The sequence below is a fragment of the Stegostoma tigrinum genome, chromosome 25 (genome assembly GCF_030684315.1).
Source record: "Stegostoma tigrinum isolate sSteTig4 chromosome 25, sSteTig4.hap1, whole genome shotgun sequence".
In the NCBI taxonomy this organism is placed as follows: domain Eukaryota; kingdom Metazoa; phylum Chordata; class Chondrichthyes; order Orectolobiformes; family Stegostomatidae; genus Stegostoma; species Stegostoma tigrinum.
This window is the reverse complement of record NC_081378.1, coordinates 27,294,938-27,311,460: the sequence shown is the minus strand read 5'-3', so window position 1 is coordinate 27,311,460 and position 16,523 is coordinate 27,294,938. Positions and strand designations below refer to the sequence as shown.

The 16,523-nt window shown below is 45.0% G+C and overlaps 1 protein-coding gene across 10 annotated transcripts in view; it reads left to right on the top strand.

Moving 5' to 3' along the window:
- Positions 1-16,523, top strand: part of LOC125463260 (voltage-dependent calcium channel subunit alpha-2/delta-1) — a 617,517-nt gene that overhangs the window by 46,079 nt on the left and 554,915 nt on the right. For all 10 annotated transcript variants that reach the window (XM_059654605.1, XM_059654607.1, XM_048554305.2 and 7 more), the window contains exons 2-3: positions 3,861-3,942; positions 6,412-6,528. In XM_059654605.1, coding sequence (XP_059510588.1) covers positions 3,861-3,942; positions 6,412-6,528 — 199 coding nt within the window. The remainder of the gene's footprint in view (positions 1-3,860; positions 3,943-6,411; positions 6,529-16,523) is intronic.

Genomic DNA, 16,523 nt, shown 5'->3' with positions numbered 1-16,523 from the left:
AACTGACGCCAAAGTGTTACCCCTTCCCTTTACAAAGAGGGCTGTACATGCATATATAAGTGCGCACAGTGGACATCAACACAGTAGCCCATTAGCCTCGACCTACCAGTGCTTATTGGATTGAGACCCATTTGCAGTAAATGATTATGAGCCTCCTTATCTCATCAGTGAAGTATTCTGAATGGATTTGACCTGCATCAGTCACCTCAAACCAATTTCATTGAGTCAACCTTTGATAGGCATCAGACCTTTCATTAGTAATTTTTACCCCCCCCGCTCCTTCAAACTCAAAGCAAGACATTTTTCACTAACACAATAAACTAGCTTGTGATAATGGGAACTGCAGATGCTGGAGAATCCAAGATAATAAAATGTGAGGCTGGATGAACACAGCAGGCCAAGCAGCATCCCAGGAGCACAAAAGCTGACGTTTCGGGCCTAGACCCTTCATCAGAGAGGGGGATCGGGTGAGGGTTCTGGAATAAATAGGGAGAGAGGGGGAGGCGGATCGAAGATGGAGAGAAAAGAAGATAGGTAGAGAGGAGAGTATAGGTGGGGAGGTAGGGAGGGGATAGGTCAGTCCAGGGAAGACAGACAGGTCAAGGAGGTGGGATGAGGTTAGTAAGTAGGAGATGGAGGTGCGGCTTGGGGTGGGAGGAAGGGATGGGTGAGAGGAAGAACAGGTTAGGGAGACAGAGACAGGTTGGACTGGTTTTGGGATGCAGTGGGTGGAGGAGAAGAGCTGGGCTGGTTGTGTGGTGCAGTGGGGGGAGGGGACGAACCGGGAACCTAACCCTCCCTCCACTGACCCCTTCACCCGCTTCCAACACAAGTCGTCCTCCTGGACACCACCCCCAGGCCTCCTACCTTCTCTTGACCTCTTCATCTCTAACTGCCCTCGAGACATTAACCGCCTCAACCTCTCCACCCCTCTCACCCACCCCAACCTCTCCCCTGCAGAACGGGCAGCCCTCCGCTCCCTCCGCTCCAACCCCAACCTCACCATCAAACCCACAGACAAGGGCGGCGCAGTGGTAGTATGGCGCACTGACCTCTACATCGCCGAGGCCAAACGCCAACTCTCCGACACCACCTCCTATCGCTCCCTCGATCATGACCCCACACCCGAGCACCAAACCATCATCTCCAACACCATCCAGGACCTCATCACCTCAGGGGACCTCCCACCCACAGCCTCCAACCTCAATGTTCCCCAAACCCACATGGCCCGTTTCTATCTCCTTCCCAAAATTCACAAACCTGCCTGCCCTGGTCGACACATTGTCTCAGCCTGTTCCTGCCCCACCGAACTCATCTCCACCTATCTGGACTCCATTTTCTCCCCTTTGGTCCAGGAACTCCCTACCTACGTCCGTGACACCACCCACGCCCTCCACCTCCTCCAGGACTTGCAATTCCCTGGCCCACAACACCTCATTTTCACCATGGACGTCCAGTCCCTATACACCTGTATTCCGCATGCAGATGGCCTCAATGCCCTCCGCTTTTTCCTGTCCCGCAGGCCCGACCAGTCCCCCTCCACCGACACCCTCATCCACCTAGCCGAACTCGTCCTCACTCTCAACAACTTCTCTTTTGATTCCACCCACTTCCTACAGACTAAGGGGGTGGCCATGGGTACCCACTTGGGCCCCAGCTATGCCTGCCTCTTTGTAGGTTACGTGGAACAGTCCCTCTTCCGCACCTACACAGGCCCCAAACCCCACCTCTTCCTGCGTTACATTGATGACTGTATCGGCGCCGCCTCTTGCTCCCCAGAGGAGCTCGAACAGTTCATCCACTTCACCAACACCTTCCACCCCAACCTTCAGTTCACCTGGGCCATCTCCAGCACATCCCTCACCTTCCTGGACCTCTCAGTCTCCATCTCAGGCAACTAGCTTGTAACTGATGTCCATTTCAAGCCCACTGACTCCCACAGCTACCTAGAATACACCTCCTCCCACCCACCCTCCTGCAAAAATTCCATCCCCTATTCCCAATTCCTCCGCCTCCGCTGCATCTGCTCCCACGATGAGGCATTCCACTCCCGCACATCCCAGATGTCCAAGTTCTTCAAGGACCGCAACTTTCCCCCCCACAGTGGTCGAGAACACCCTTGACCGCGTCTCCCGCATTTCCCGCAACAAATCCCTCACACCCCGCCCCCGCCACAACCGCCCAAAGAGGATCCTCCTCGTTCTCACATACCACCCCACCAACCTCCGGATACAACGCATCATCCTCTGACACTTCCACCATCTACAATCCGACCCCACCACTCAAGACATTTTTCCATCCCCACCCTTGTCTGCTTTCCGGAGAGACCCCTCTCTCCATGACTCCCTTGTTCGCTCCACACTGCCCTCCAACCCCACCACACCCGGCACCTTCCCCTGCAACCGCAGGAAATGCTACACTTGTCCCCACACCTCGTCCCTCACCCCTATCCCAGGCCCCAAGATGACTTTCCACATTAAGCAGAGGTTCACCTGCACATCTACCAATGTGGTATACTGCATCCACTGTACCCTGTGTGGCTACCTCTACATTGGGGAAACCAAGCGGAGGCTTGGGGACCGCTTTGCAGAACACCTCCGCTCGGTTCGCAATAAACAACTGCACCTCCCAATCGCAAACCATTTCCACTCCCCCTCCCATTCTTTAGATGACATGTCCATCATGGGCCTCCTGCAGTGCCACAATGATGCCACCCGAAGGTTGCAGGAACAGCATATTCCGCTCATATTCCGCTTGGGAACCCTGCAGCCCAATGGTATCAATGTGGACTTCACCAGCTTCAAAATCTCCCCTTCCCCCACCGCATCCCAAGACCAGCCCAGTTCGTCCCCTCCCCCCACTGCATCACACAACCAGCCCAGCTCTTCCCCTCCACCCACTGCATCCCAAAACCAGTCCAACCTGTCTCTGCCTCTCTAACCTGTTCTTCCTCTCACCCATCCCTTCCTCCCACCCCAAGCCGCACCTCCATCTCCTACCTACTAATCTCATCCCACCTTCTTGACCTGTCCGTCTTCCCTGGACTGACCTATCCCCTCCCTACCTCCCCACCTATACTCTCCTCTCCACCTGCCTTCTTTTCTCTCCATCTTTGGTCTGCCTCCCCCTCTCTCCCTATTTATTCCAGAACCCTCACCCGATCCCCCTCTCTGATGAAGGGTCTAGGCCCGAAACGTCAGCTTTTGTGCTCCTGGGATGCTGCTTGGCCTGCTGTGTTCATCCAGCCTCACACTTTATTATCTACAATAAACTAGCTTACTTGTTTATTAAGAATTCTGAATGCCTTATGGAAAAGGCTGATATTTAGATCCATTAATGAGTCCTATTCTATATATTTTGTTTATGTTCTGTTCACAGACGCACATCGTAAGAATAGAATTCTGTTCTAGATGAGTACATGGGAGCATAGGAGCATGTACAGCCCATTCAGCTGCTCACCTAGCATTCAATGATATCATGATTGATTTGGACTTACATTTCATATATCCCCTTTCTTCCATATTCTGAATGCCATTACATACCAAAAATGCATTGATCTAATTGTGAAACCCAACAGCGGCAACCTGTCAGGACAGAGTTTCAGATTTTCGCTCCTTGCTGTGGGAAAACTGTATACAAGGGAGATTGTGTGCTGAAGTAACAGTTTTCACAAAGGCTCAGGGGAAAATTCTTACATTTAGCATGTCATTCTGTAGAAGAAGCTGTGACACTACTGACTGTCTTCAATGTGTTGATGCCAAACAGAGATTTATGTGAAGAAAATATGTCAGTTGTTATGTACATTTGCAACAATCAATTCCAAAAGCCATTGATCTAATTGAAAATCTTGTACCTTGCAGTATACGGTCGTGGGCAGAGAAAATGAAAGATGACCTTGTGAAGTTGGTGCGCACTTCGAGTGGAGTGGATCAGATGGAACAGGTGAAAAGAACCAACGTCAGATTTACTCAGCAACAGGGTCCCACAAAATTCTGTTCTGTGCTGTTGAGCCTCAGTTCCTTTATCAAAATTGAGTTACTTCTGTTTACAACTGTTTAGAACAGTTTACAACTGTTTGCACCAATCCTATACCTTACCAATTGGCAATTCACTATTACCCGGTGAGAATCTTGCCTCTCTGCATGTGAAAAGTGTAAAAGATGGGTCCATTAGAACAATTCAAAGGAATTTTGTAGGGATTTGAATGATATAGACTATGGAAAGATGTGCGACAGAATCCAGCAAGATGCATCTCAACACTGAAATCATCACACTATATTTTATGATTTTCACAAGTGGCATTGCAAAATTCTCACCAGGCAACATCAAGTTGCTAATTGACTGTGATTAATGCTTGTTAGGGGCCTTGTTAATGGCCCAACTTGCTTCATTAATATTGCAGTTGCAATCTAGCCAAACTTGCTCAACAAATTAGCTGTTGGGAAAACATCAGCTATAAACCAGAGCAGGTACCTGACAAGTTGAACTCGCCCTTTGCTCCAAATGACTTTCATGGTGGATACTGGGCACTGACCTCACAACGTACTAGGCATGAACATTCTGTGTCCATGTACTTTGGCATATGTCAGCCTCTGAGAATCCCTGAGGTACATTTCTGATTCACTTAATTGGATGCATCTGTACTTCCATGCTGCACTTCAGACTGCATCAGCAACTACCATTCTCAAGTTGTTGCAAGGACACTTTAAGCTCAGGTACATGTGGCCTTGTCCATGGACTGGACCAGGCTGCATCTCTTGGCACTTTGTATTGACCCACTCTGAGCCTACCTGGATGCTAACCGCATCCCCGCCTTGCCTGGCCTCAAAGCGGGTGGTGATCAGAATGATGGGCAGTGCAACACCTGTCTCGTTGCTTTCTGCCCTGTCGTGGGCTACCTTCCTCGCAGACTCAAAGACAGGCAGATAATGTGGAAGACAAAAGTTGGTGGCACAGCAGTTTGTGTTGGTGCTGGTGTGAGGTGCCCAGACTGATTAGGTGATGCAGAGGGCTCAAAGGATTCCTGGCGTCATGGGTGGATATGGGTAAGTGTGTAAGGGCAAGTCAATAATGAGGGTGGTAGAGCATGAGCTTTACTGGGAAATGGGTACAGTAGCAAAGATAGAGCGTCTGTGAAGAAGATGGGATTCATTCTGGTGGTGTGGACAAAATATTCTACTGTACTGTGCATCCCTCCACATGACTGGCACGGCTGTAACCTTGGACCAGTCTGACATGCTCAGGTGCCGTAGCCTCCATTGTAGTACTGATGTACCCTGTGCATTACCTTATCCAGCAGGACTTCCAGGTCCCTGAGAGTACAGCAGATGCAGATTGACCCCTGACTGCTATTCCCAGGACAAGTATCAGCCAGTGTAGCTGTAGAGTGACAGTGCTTGTCTGAGTACACAGTGGGTTTTTAAAGATCTCCCTGTGCCAGGGTGTAGGTCAATTCCAGGGTATTTGGTGAGTGGGAAGTTATTCCAGAAAAGGTGCATGGCAAAATGGGGTGGAAATTGGACATGATATTCGAAATCAAACCAGTTGGGACCATCTGCCATTAACCTAAGCACCAGACGTGACAATGGTTAAAACAGATCTGTCACTCCTGCAAAGTCCTTCTAACTAAAACCTGGGGACTGTGCCAAGATTGAGGGAGCTGCCTCACAGACTAGTCAAGCAACAGCCTGACTGAGTCATTCTCACAGAAACATACCTTACAGACAATGCCCCAGACACCACTATCACAGTCCCTGGATATGCCCTGTCCCACTGGCAGAGCAGATCCAGCAGAGGTGGATACAGTGGTATACAGTCGGGAGGGTTTTGCCTTGGGAGCCCTCAACATTGCCTTTGGAACCCATGAAATCTCATGGCTTCAGGTTAAACATGGGCAAGGAAACCTCCTGCTGGTTACCATATACCTTCCTCCCTTGGTGATGATTTGGTACTCCTCCATATTGAGCAACACTTGGAGGATACACTGAGGGTGACAAGGGTGCAAAATGTACTTTGGGTTAGGGACTTCAGTGTACATTGCCAAGAGTGGCTTGGTAGCAGCACTACTGATTGAGCTGGTTGGGCCCTAAAGGACATAGCTGCTAGATTGGGTCTGATGCAGGTGGTGAGGGAACCAACAAGAGAGAAAAACATACCTGACCTGATCCTTACCATGCTGCCCTACAAATCTCAACACTGTACATTGCACTTAAATGGAACCTACACTGGCAGAGATACCATCTGTAATAAGGTCCTTGTGCGTAGTCCCATATGCGCCTGAGTTAATCCAATCCTGGTGCAATGGTTTCACTAACTTGGAGTTGTTTTCCCATGCCCCTCTATAAATGCAACTTTTTGTACCTAAAGAATAGTGGCCTCAAATCACAATTGTTTCACAATTTTATTTTGCAGATTTACTTGAAAAACAGACAATACTATACAGTTGAAACAAACAATGCTCGGCGTTTGGTAGAAAGTGCAGCAAGAGAAATCGAAAAACTTTTAAGTAACAAAGTGGAAGCCCTGAAAGTGAGTACAAAAACTCTGCTAATATTCAATATGCGTTTTAATGATCACTTTAAAATGCTTTACCAAAAGCTATGGGCTTGCTGATTTTTGAGTGTTTTCAACAGCAGTAATGTGTATAGATTTGTACAGAAAGGCATGGAAATTTAGTGTTAAAGATTTAAGCAGACATGATTATAGCATTGGTTATTACTTGTAAAGTAAAAAGAATTTAAATTATATCCAGCAATCCTGTTAGTGCAGCAATATTGAATGGTTTTGAATATTTGTTTATTGGCAAACAATTACAGCATTATTAATGTGTACATTCTTTTAAAAGCATCAACAATGTTTTGTAGATAATGTTACTGAGCACTGATGGTTGGATGTGAACCACTGTCATGCCTGATATCATTTATTCACTACAACCAGATTGATATTTCCCAGATGGAATTTCTCTGTTACTCCCAGGATCTTTATTATGTGAATAAGTGGAATATTAAATAGTATTTCTAACGCTTGTTTATAAATCCCATTTTCCTAAGGGTGGTATGGTTGGCTCACTGATTAGCACTGCTGCCTCACAGTGCCAGAGACCCAGGTCCAGTTCCACCCTCAGGCGACTGTCTGTGTGGAGTTTGCACATTCTCCCTGTGTCTCTGTGGGATTCCTCTGGGTGCTCCGGCTTCCTCCCGCAGTCCAAAGATGTGCAGGTTAGGTGGACTGGCCATGGGAAATGCAGGGTTACAGGGAAAAGGATAGGGGAATGGGTCTAGGTGGGATGCTGTTCAGAGAGTCGGTGTGGACTTGTTGGGCCAATTGGCCTGTTTTCACACTGTAGGGAATCTGTGATTCCTTAGTATATTTCTCGGCTGTGATTCTTACAGTAAAATAGTAAAATGCTTTGAAGAGAAAAGACTTTTAATTCCTGCATTTCAACTTATTGTCTATTAGAATCCACACAAGTCTCCAAATTCATATATTGTATAACTTTTGAAATGACAAATTTTGTTGAAAAGAGAGATTATTGTTGAGAAGTGGATATAACAGAATTGGTTGTTTGATGCCTGAGCTTTATTCACCTCAGAAGCAGGAAGGAAAAGAAATACCGCACCTGAAATTTAATGAAAACATTGGAAATGGGTAGCAGCTGGAATAACATCTGTAAACAGAAAGAAAATGTTAGTGCTTGGGAATGCTTCCATAGAATTACCTCAGAGTAGTGACCACTCCCAAAATGTTAATGTGCCTTTTCTCTTTGTAGATTCTAATGGTTGCACAGTCAGCGTGGTGCTCCATTCAGACCCATTCAGAGCAATAAAGCTGATTGATTGCTCTGGAGTATTCTTATCAGGCAAACAGAAACTTTATTTGTGGGGATTACTCAATAATGTAGCTTGGAAATTGTTACTCAAGGTGATGGGTTCTATGTGTCAAACGCCTGACTAGTCTAACAAAACTTGTAGTTTTACGTTACGAGCTCACAATGAGTCACTGCAATTTACAGTTTAGAGTGCAGTCTCACCAGTACTGCTTTGCACAAATATTGATCAGGTTTAATCATTTACAGGTCTGTATTTGAAATGCTGTTTTTTAAACATTGATTTCTGTTAAGATCAAGACCAAGAAAAGAATGATGTCATGAGAAGTTTTATTCAAGTTTTAATACTGGATAGAAAAGACATACTGTGACAATTCAATTATTTTGATTAGGCCATAATAGTTTGGCCTGGCCATTGGTATGAGAAAATGTATCAGATTTGTAGAGGAACAAAAATGAGGACAGTTTAATATTTGATACCAGAATTAGGACTTAGTCTCCCATGTAAAATACGTTACATAAAGGAAGATGGAAAATAGAGGAAAATGCAGACACCTTATTAATTATTTTTCAGAATAAAGCTGACCTCCATATTACAGAAATGCTGTACAAGGCTGTAGATAGGTTACAAATGTAGTGTTATTCCATGTTTGATTCCAGCAATGGAGTAAACCTTAGATGCCTGAAAAGCAATCAAATTAAGAATTTGTATTTTCACTCATTTTCAGCAAAGGGCATTGAAGCAGTCTATGGTGTTAGTGAAAAAGCAATCCTTTAGGGACAACTGTGACATATTTCTCATTGTGTTTCTGTGATGTGAATTGTGGAAAAGTGATGTTCGGCAAAATTTCTTATATTTACATAAGTTAAAATCAGTGCTTATCCTGAAGTGAAAAATACATTCAGACTACATTTTCATGAATCCAAGATGTTTCCAATCAGGTAAGAGGGTCGATAAGGAGGATGTGATGTTGTCAAGGTAATGCCACTGGACTATTAATCCAGAAACTCAGACTAATATTCTACTGGGGGTTTTGAGTTTGAATTCCACCATGAGAGAGGGTGAAATTTCAATTCAAGAAAATCTGAAATTTATAGCTGGCCTCGTGCCATCCATTGTTGATTGTCATTGACAATGTACCTGGTTCACTCATGTACTTTAGGGAAGGAAATCTGTCATCCTTACCTGGTCTGGCTTACATATGACTCCACACCCACAGCAATGTGTTTGACTTTTGAATGCTGTGTGACCAACTACAGGTGGACAATAAATGTTGGCCCAGCCAGGGACTCCCACATCCAATGTAGAAGAAAAAAATTGATTCTGCCCATCATGATCTGAACTAAAGAACAAATCGAAAATAATGTGTCGATAAGGTATCTGACAAGTTACCTTTTAGAAGTATCTAGAAGCCATTTGATGAAATAAGGAAAATAAACTTTGACCAGGACTTTCAGTTGCAACGGAACTGTATAAATATCAAGAGCTCAGATATGAAGTAATGATGATCAAGTTTCAGACAGATGCAGCAAAGTATTTATTTCCATGCAGGGCAATCACCAGTTGGAAAGGTTTGCCAACTGCAGAACTTGAGGAGAGAACAATATAATGTACTTAAGAAGTGTCTAGCTTTTGCACTAGGATCACAAAAGTATTGGTATTCTGGAAGAAGGCAATCCAGTGGATTATATTTTGAAATCTCTTACTCAGAAAACAGTGGAGGGTGAGTCATAGACTTAATCAAGGCAGAGTTAGTTAGATTTTTGATAGCCAAGGGAATTGAGGGTTATTGGGTGGGGTGGGGGGGAACACAGAATGTAATTCAGATCAGGACCATATCAGCTTTGAACTTATTGAATTTGAAACCTATTCTATGAAATGGTTAACAAAATAAGTGCTGTGATAGTATTTGTGAAACAAAATCCAAGTTAGTGTAAAAGTTTGATAATAAACAGTGACCTTTTTGTTTCAGCTCAGAGCCATGGTGCATCTCCATATTAAAAAAAAGTTAATTACATTATTTTGGAAAGGAATATTGATAATATTCTCTCAATAGTCATGACAAATCCAGCTGGTAATAGATTGTATTCAGCCATTTATTTGTAATATCTTACTTGCTTAGATGTATACACTGTACAACTTTCAGTGGATAATTAACACCTACATGTCTGATATGCATTTACCCGGTTAATAGCTTTGCTTCTTCACACTCATTGCACACCATTTTACAAGGCCTAGGAAGATTAAATTCAGTCATTCATAAATGTCCTATTTAGCGAGAATAGTCTAAAATTGCTCATGTCTGAATGTTGTAGAATAAACTCATTAACTCTTCTTGAATTGAAGCAGGGAAACAAATTGTCATTGAAATGAGAGGGGAGTGATGGTGGCAAGGCCACTGAATGTCGGTCAATTATACAATCCCGCAAAACTATGAACAGGAATTAACAACAAATAAATCTGTGCCTCTGAGTGTAAAAATATCTCATATACAGCATAACAGTAGGTATAGGGGAAAAAAAACCCCACGTGCATCGAGACCCCTGTCATGAAGTAATTCTGCTCATTACATTGCTTACAGTTCAGTGATCACCTGATTATGGCACCTGCATTTCCATGACATCTGCTTTCCTGCTAAGGGCTGTAATTAGGAAGTTTAGCTCCTGGGTGGAGGAGGAAGAACAGAAATGACATTGGCTTAATTACTTTTTCAAGGTAATTACAAGTTTCTCTTTCTTTCCCGAAGATTATTTTCCGCCTTCTGTGGGGACCTGCTTTGAGCTTGAGCTTCGCTGTTTCGCCTGGGCAGCATGGCACCCCACCAACCATACCACCCTTAGGAAAATGGGATTTATAAACAAGCGTTAGAAATACTATTTAATATTCCACTTATTCACATGAAATATGATGCAATGATGATGCCATTCTGTGGAACAGTGTTCCACTAAAATTATAAGAATTATGCAGCTGTAATTTTACTTCTTAGACCTGAATCCACCCTGGAATATTTGGCGTTCACTTTATCTTCATTGTAAGACATAAAGCAATTACAGTTATGGATGGGATGAAATGGGCATTCAAAAGATTTCCCTGTCCAAATGAGTGATAAGACAATTCCAGGTACAAATGTGATTTTACAAGCGTGATTTAGGGGGCTAAGGTGGTTTACTGGAGCATGTGTTCGAAACTCAGTGGCAGATACTGATATTTCAATTCAATTAATAAAAATCTGGAAGCATTAGTAAAACTAGTCTAATGCTGATCATGATACCCTTGTTATTTGTTGTAAAAAGCCATCTGGTCCACTGATGTCCTTTAGGAAGTAAAAATCTGATGCCCTCGTAGGGTCTGACCTACATGTGCCGGCAAAGTGCCTAGCTATTAAATGCTGTCTGAACTGGCCTAACAAGCCGCTCAGTTGTGTCTAACTGCCAAAATATAAAATATGAAAGGAATGAAACTGGACAGATCACTTGGCATCAATAAAGGCACTGAAAGCAACAATGGCACGTCCTCCTCTTTGACAGTCTCTCAACTTCAAAGATGACTTAGTTCCACTGCGGGGACTGGCTCTGTGATGGCTGAATCGTCCAATCCTGGAGCCACAGACTCTGCCCCAGGTAGGGGGAGCAGGTTTTTTAGGGGAGGATATGGGTGGGACACTCTGGAATATGCTCGCACTTTCTGCTGCTGGCTCTTGACCTCCTCATGCTCCACTTGGGTGGCAGACAAAGTGTTTGTTTCCTTTGTGGGTGCTTCTCTGCTTTGTGCATTCTAGAGGAAGCGATTCCCATGTGACATTACATTTGTTTAGGGAGGATTTCAGCATTTTCTCTGCCTTCCTAGAAATCATTTACCACTGCAGAGCTCAAATTAAAGCAAGTGTTTTGGGGAGTCCTGTGTCGGTCATGTGGTCAATGTGGCCCACCCATCATAACTGATCAAGTGTGACAGTTGCCTCAATACTGGGGATACTGGTCTGGGAGAGGATGCTCATATTATTCTGCTTATCCTGCCGGTGGATTTTTGTGAAGAGAGTGCTGATGATAACTCTTCAGGGCTTTGAGCTATCTGCTGTTTGTGGTCCATGTTTCTGATGCAAACAGGAAGTTGGGACCATGGCTGCTGTATGGACCATGGTGCTGGGTTTGAGATGTCAGATGTTTAACACTCTGTTCCTCAGATATCCAAAGACTGTACAGGCACATTTGAGTCAGCGTTGGGGTTCATTAGCCTATTGGACTTCAATGGTACAAAGAAGATTGATCCTGCAAAGTCTGACTCATTAACATCCTGGGGGCTTGTGCCAAAATTGGAGAGCTGTCTCACAGACAAATCAAGCAGCCAACTGACTGTCATTCTCAGAGAGTCAAACTTTAAGATGATTTCCCATGTACCACCATCATTATCCATGGGTACTTTTTGTTCCACTGACAGGACAGACCCACGAGAAGTGGTTGCACAGTAGCGTATAGACAATGGAGGATGCACTGAGAGCAGCAAGGGCACACATTGTTCTCCATGTGATAACTGCAATATCCATGACCAAATATGGCTCAGTAATACCACTACTGATCAAGTAGACTGAGTTCTAAAAGACATGGTTGCTAGAACGCCCTTGACCGCGTCTCCTGCATTTCCCGCAACACATCCCTCACACCCCGCCCCCGCCACAACCACCCTAAGAGGATCCCCCTCATTCTCACACAGCACCCCACCAACCTCCGGATACAACGCATCATCCTCCAACACTTCCGCCATTTACAATCCGACCCCACCACCCAAGACATTTTTCCATCCCCACCCCTGTCTGCTTTCCGGAGAGACCACTCTCTCCATGACTCCCTTGTTTGCTCCACACTGCCCTCCAACCCCACCACATCCAGCAGTTTGCCCTGCAACCGCAGGAAGTGCTACACTTGCCCCCACACCTCCTCCCTCACCCCTATCCCAGGCCCCAAGATAACTTGCCACATTAAGCAGAGGTTCACCTGCACATCTGCCAATGTGGTATACTGCATCCACTGTACCTGGTGTGGCTTCCACTACATTGGGGAAACCAAGCGGAGGCTTGGGGACTGCTTTGCAGAACACCTCCGCTCAGTTCGCAATAAACAACTGCACCTCCCAGTCGCGAACCATTTTAACTCCCCCTCCCATTCCTCAGACGACATGTCCATCATGGGCCTCCTGCAGTGCCACAAGGATGCCACCCGAAGGTTGCAGGAACAGCAACTCATATTCCGCTTGGGAACCCTGCAGCCCAATGGTATCAATGTGGACTTCACCAGCTTCAAAATCTCCCCTTCCCCCACTGCATCCCAAAACCAGCCCAGGTCGTCCCCTCCCCCCACTGCAGCACACAACCAGCCCAGCTCATCCCCTCCCCCCACTGCATCCCAAAACCAGCCTAACCTGTCTCTGCCTCCCTAACCTGTTCTTCCTCTCACCCATCCCTCCTCCCACCTCAAGCCGCACCTCCATTTCCTACCTACTAACCTCATCCCACCTCCTTAACCTGTCCGTCTTTCCTGGACTGATCTATCCCCTCCCTACCTCCCCACCTATACTCTCCTCTCCACCTATCTTCTTTTCTCTCCATCTTCGGTCCACCTCCCCCCCTCTCTCTATTTATTCCAGAACCCTCTCCCGATCCCCCTCTCTGATGAAGGGTCTAGGCCCGAAACATCAGCTTTTGTGCTCCTGAGATGCTGCTTGGCCTGCTGTGTTCATCCAGCTCCACACTTTGTTGTCTTGGATTCTCCAGCGTCTGCAGTTCCCATTATCTCTGTTGGTAGAACTGTGTGGGTTGTATTGTATGGGAATCTACAAAAGGGACCATGTCCTCAATAATCATAGCAGAAGCGTTTGTCCATTAAATGTTTGGTAGGAGTGACCATTGCAATCCTATGAAGACAAAGTTCATATTGATATTGAGGATTTTATTTATTGATCTTTAAAAAAAATTCATTTACGGGCTAAGGGCATTGCTGACGAAGCCAGCGTTTATTGCCCATCCCTAATTGCCCAGAGGGCAGTTAATAGTCAACCATGTTGCTGTGGGTCTGGAGTAACATGTAGGCCAGACCAGGTAAGGATGGTAGTTTCCTTCCCTAAAGGACATTAGTGAACTAGATGGCTTTTCCAACAATTGGCAATAGATTCACGGTCATCATTAGACTCTTAATTCCAGATTATTTTTTATTGGATTCAAATTCCACTATCTGCAGTGGTGGGATTCAAACCCAGATCCCCAGAATATTATCTGGGTCTCTCGATTAATAGTTCAGTGCTAATACCACTAGGCCATCACTTCCCCTTCCATTTTATTGCGTGGGATTATGACTGTGCTAAATGGGACTTCACACAAAATCAAAAGATCAAGACTCTGCGTCCATGAGCTGCTGTAGGACAACAGTAGAAGCAGAATTGCATTGAACCACATTCTAATCTCATGGCTTGGCATATTGCTTGTTCTACCATTCCTACTGAGCTAATGGATCAACTGGATTTAATGAAGAGTGAAAGAATGCATACTGGGAGCAGCAGCAAGCATGCCTGAAAATGAGGTGTCAACTTGGTGAAGCTGCAACATTTACAACTACAATTGCAAACTAAATAGCAAAAGCAGAATGCAACAAACAGAGTTAACAACTCTGCAGCTAGTTCTTGAGATCTCATCTCTGCAATCCTGCCACATCCATTTAGGATGGTGTCAGACAATTAAACAACTCACTGTTCTCAAATATGAGACAGCCCAGCACAGCAGTGCAAAAGTTAAGGCTGAAGCATTTGGAAATGTCTTATGCCAGAAGTGCTGAGTGGATTATCCATCACGGCTTGTACTTGAGGACTCCAGAATCACAGATGCCAGTCTTCAGCCAATTCAGTTCATTCCATGAAATATCAAAAAACTTCTGCAGATCCTGAATGTCGTAAAGTGCACGGCCTATGAAATATTCTGACAACTCCAGAGCAAGCAGCACTCTTAGCCAATTTACTTACAACACTTCATTTACCTGGAATGTGGGAAATGGCCGAGGTTTGCCCTGTCCTCAAACAGCAAGACAAATTCAACTCGGCCAATTACAACCCTTTAAGCCTTCTCTCCATCACTGTCAAAGTGATGGAAAGGGTTGTCAACAGTGCTATCAAGCAGCACTTAACAATAACCTGTTTAAACCTGGGTTTTGCCAGAGCCATGCCTGATCTCACTGTAGCCTTGATCCAAATACAGAAAAAAAAAACTGAACCAAAGAGGGAAAGCACGGATGACTGCCCACAACATCAAGGTCAAATTTGACCAACTGTGACGTCAAGGAGCCCGAGCAAACCAGGAGACAATGGAAATCAGGGTGGGGGAGGGTGGGAAATCTGCACTAGTTGGAGTCATACCCAGTACAAAGGATGATAATTATGTGGACAGCTACAGGACATTATTACAGGAGTTCCTCAGGGTAGTGTCCTAGGCTATACAATCTTCAGCTCAACCATCAATAACTTTCTCTCAGATGCAAGGTCAGTGAAGGGGATTTTCACTGATGATTGCATAATGTTCTGGACTGTTCACAACTCTTAAGGCACTGAAGCAGCCTGTGTCTAAATGCAGCAGATCAGCTTGGGCTGATAAGTGTCAAGTAACTCCCTCCCTTATGACATTATGCATTTATGTATTGCAAATTCAAGAAGGCAGCTCACATAACCGTCTTGAGGGCAATTTGTCATGGACAGTCAATGCTGGCCCAGCCAGTGATGCCCATATTTCATTAGTGAATTAAAAAAATTATCTGCGTAAGTGCCAGGCAATGCCCATCTCCAAGAAAGGAAAATGCAGCCATTTCTCCTTGATGATCAATGGCAGAAATGTTGTTGAATCTTGCCACTATCAATATCTTGGTGGCGGGGGTGGGGGGGTTACTATTGACAAGAAACAGAACTGGACCAGACATATAAATACTCTGGCTGCAAGAGCATGTGAGTGGTTTGGAATTCTTTGGTGAGTAACTTATCTTCTAACTCCAAAGAGCATGTCACATCTAAAAGGCTCAGGTCTGGAGTTTGATGGTATACTCTCCACTTGCCTGGATGAGCTCGGCTCCAGCAATATTGTAGTATTGCAGCAAGCTTGTTTAAGTTTTATGCTGTTTACCACTGGTGCACAGTTATCGTAGTGTGTATTATTTGGAAGATGCGCTGCACCAACTCATTAAGAATCTGTAGATAGTTGCTTCCAAACCCATGACCGCAACTGCCTTGAAGGAGTGGGCAACAGATGCATGGGAACACCAACTACTGCAAGTTCTCCTCCGTCCTGACTTGGAACTATGTTAGTGCTCCTTCACTGTTACTGTCACAGCATCAAAATTCTGCAACTCCCCCCTGAAGTGAAGAGTGGGTGCACCTGCAAGACATGAAGGTTCAGGAAGGGAACTCACCATTACTTTCTTAAGTTCAATTAGTGATGGACAATAAATGCTGGTCTAGCCAGCAATGCCCATGAACAGTGAATGAGAAGCAGTTTTACAGGATTTATTAAGTTTATTAGAAAAAGTGCAAATGAACGATGTTGACTAGTGAAGTAGTAGTTTCCATCAGAATAAAATCTCATACTCCTGGATGGCAGGGCACAAGACTCCTGTTCTGTTGACTGAAGTTTTCCTTCTCTCTTCATACTGCACATGTAACCACTAAAGATTA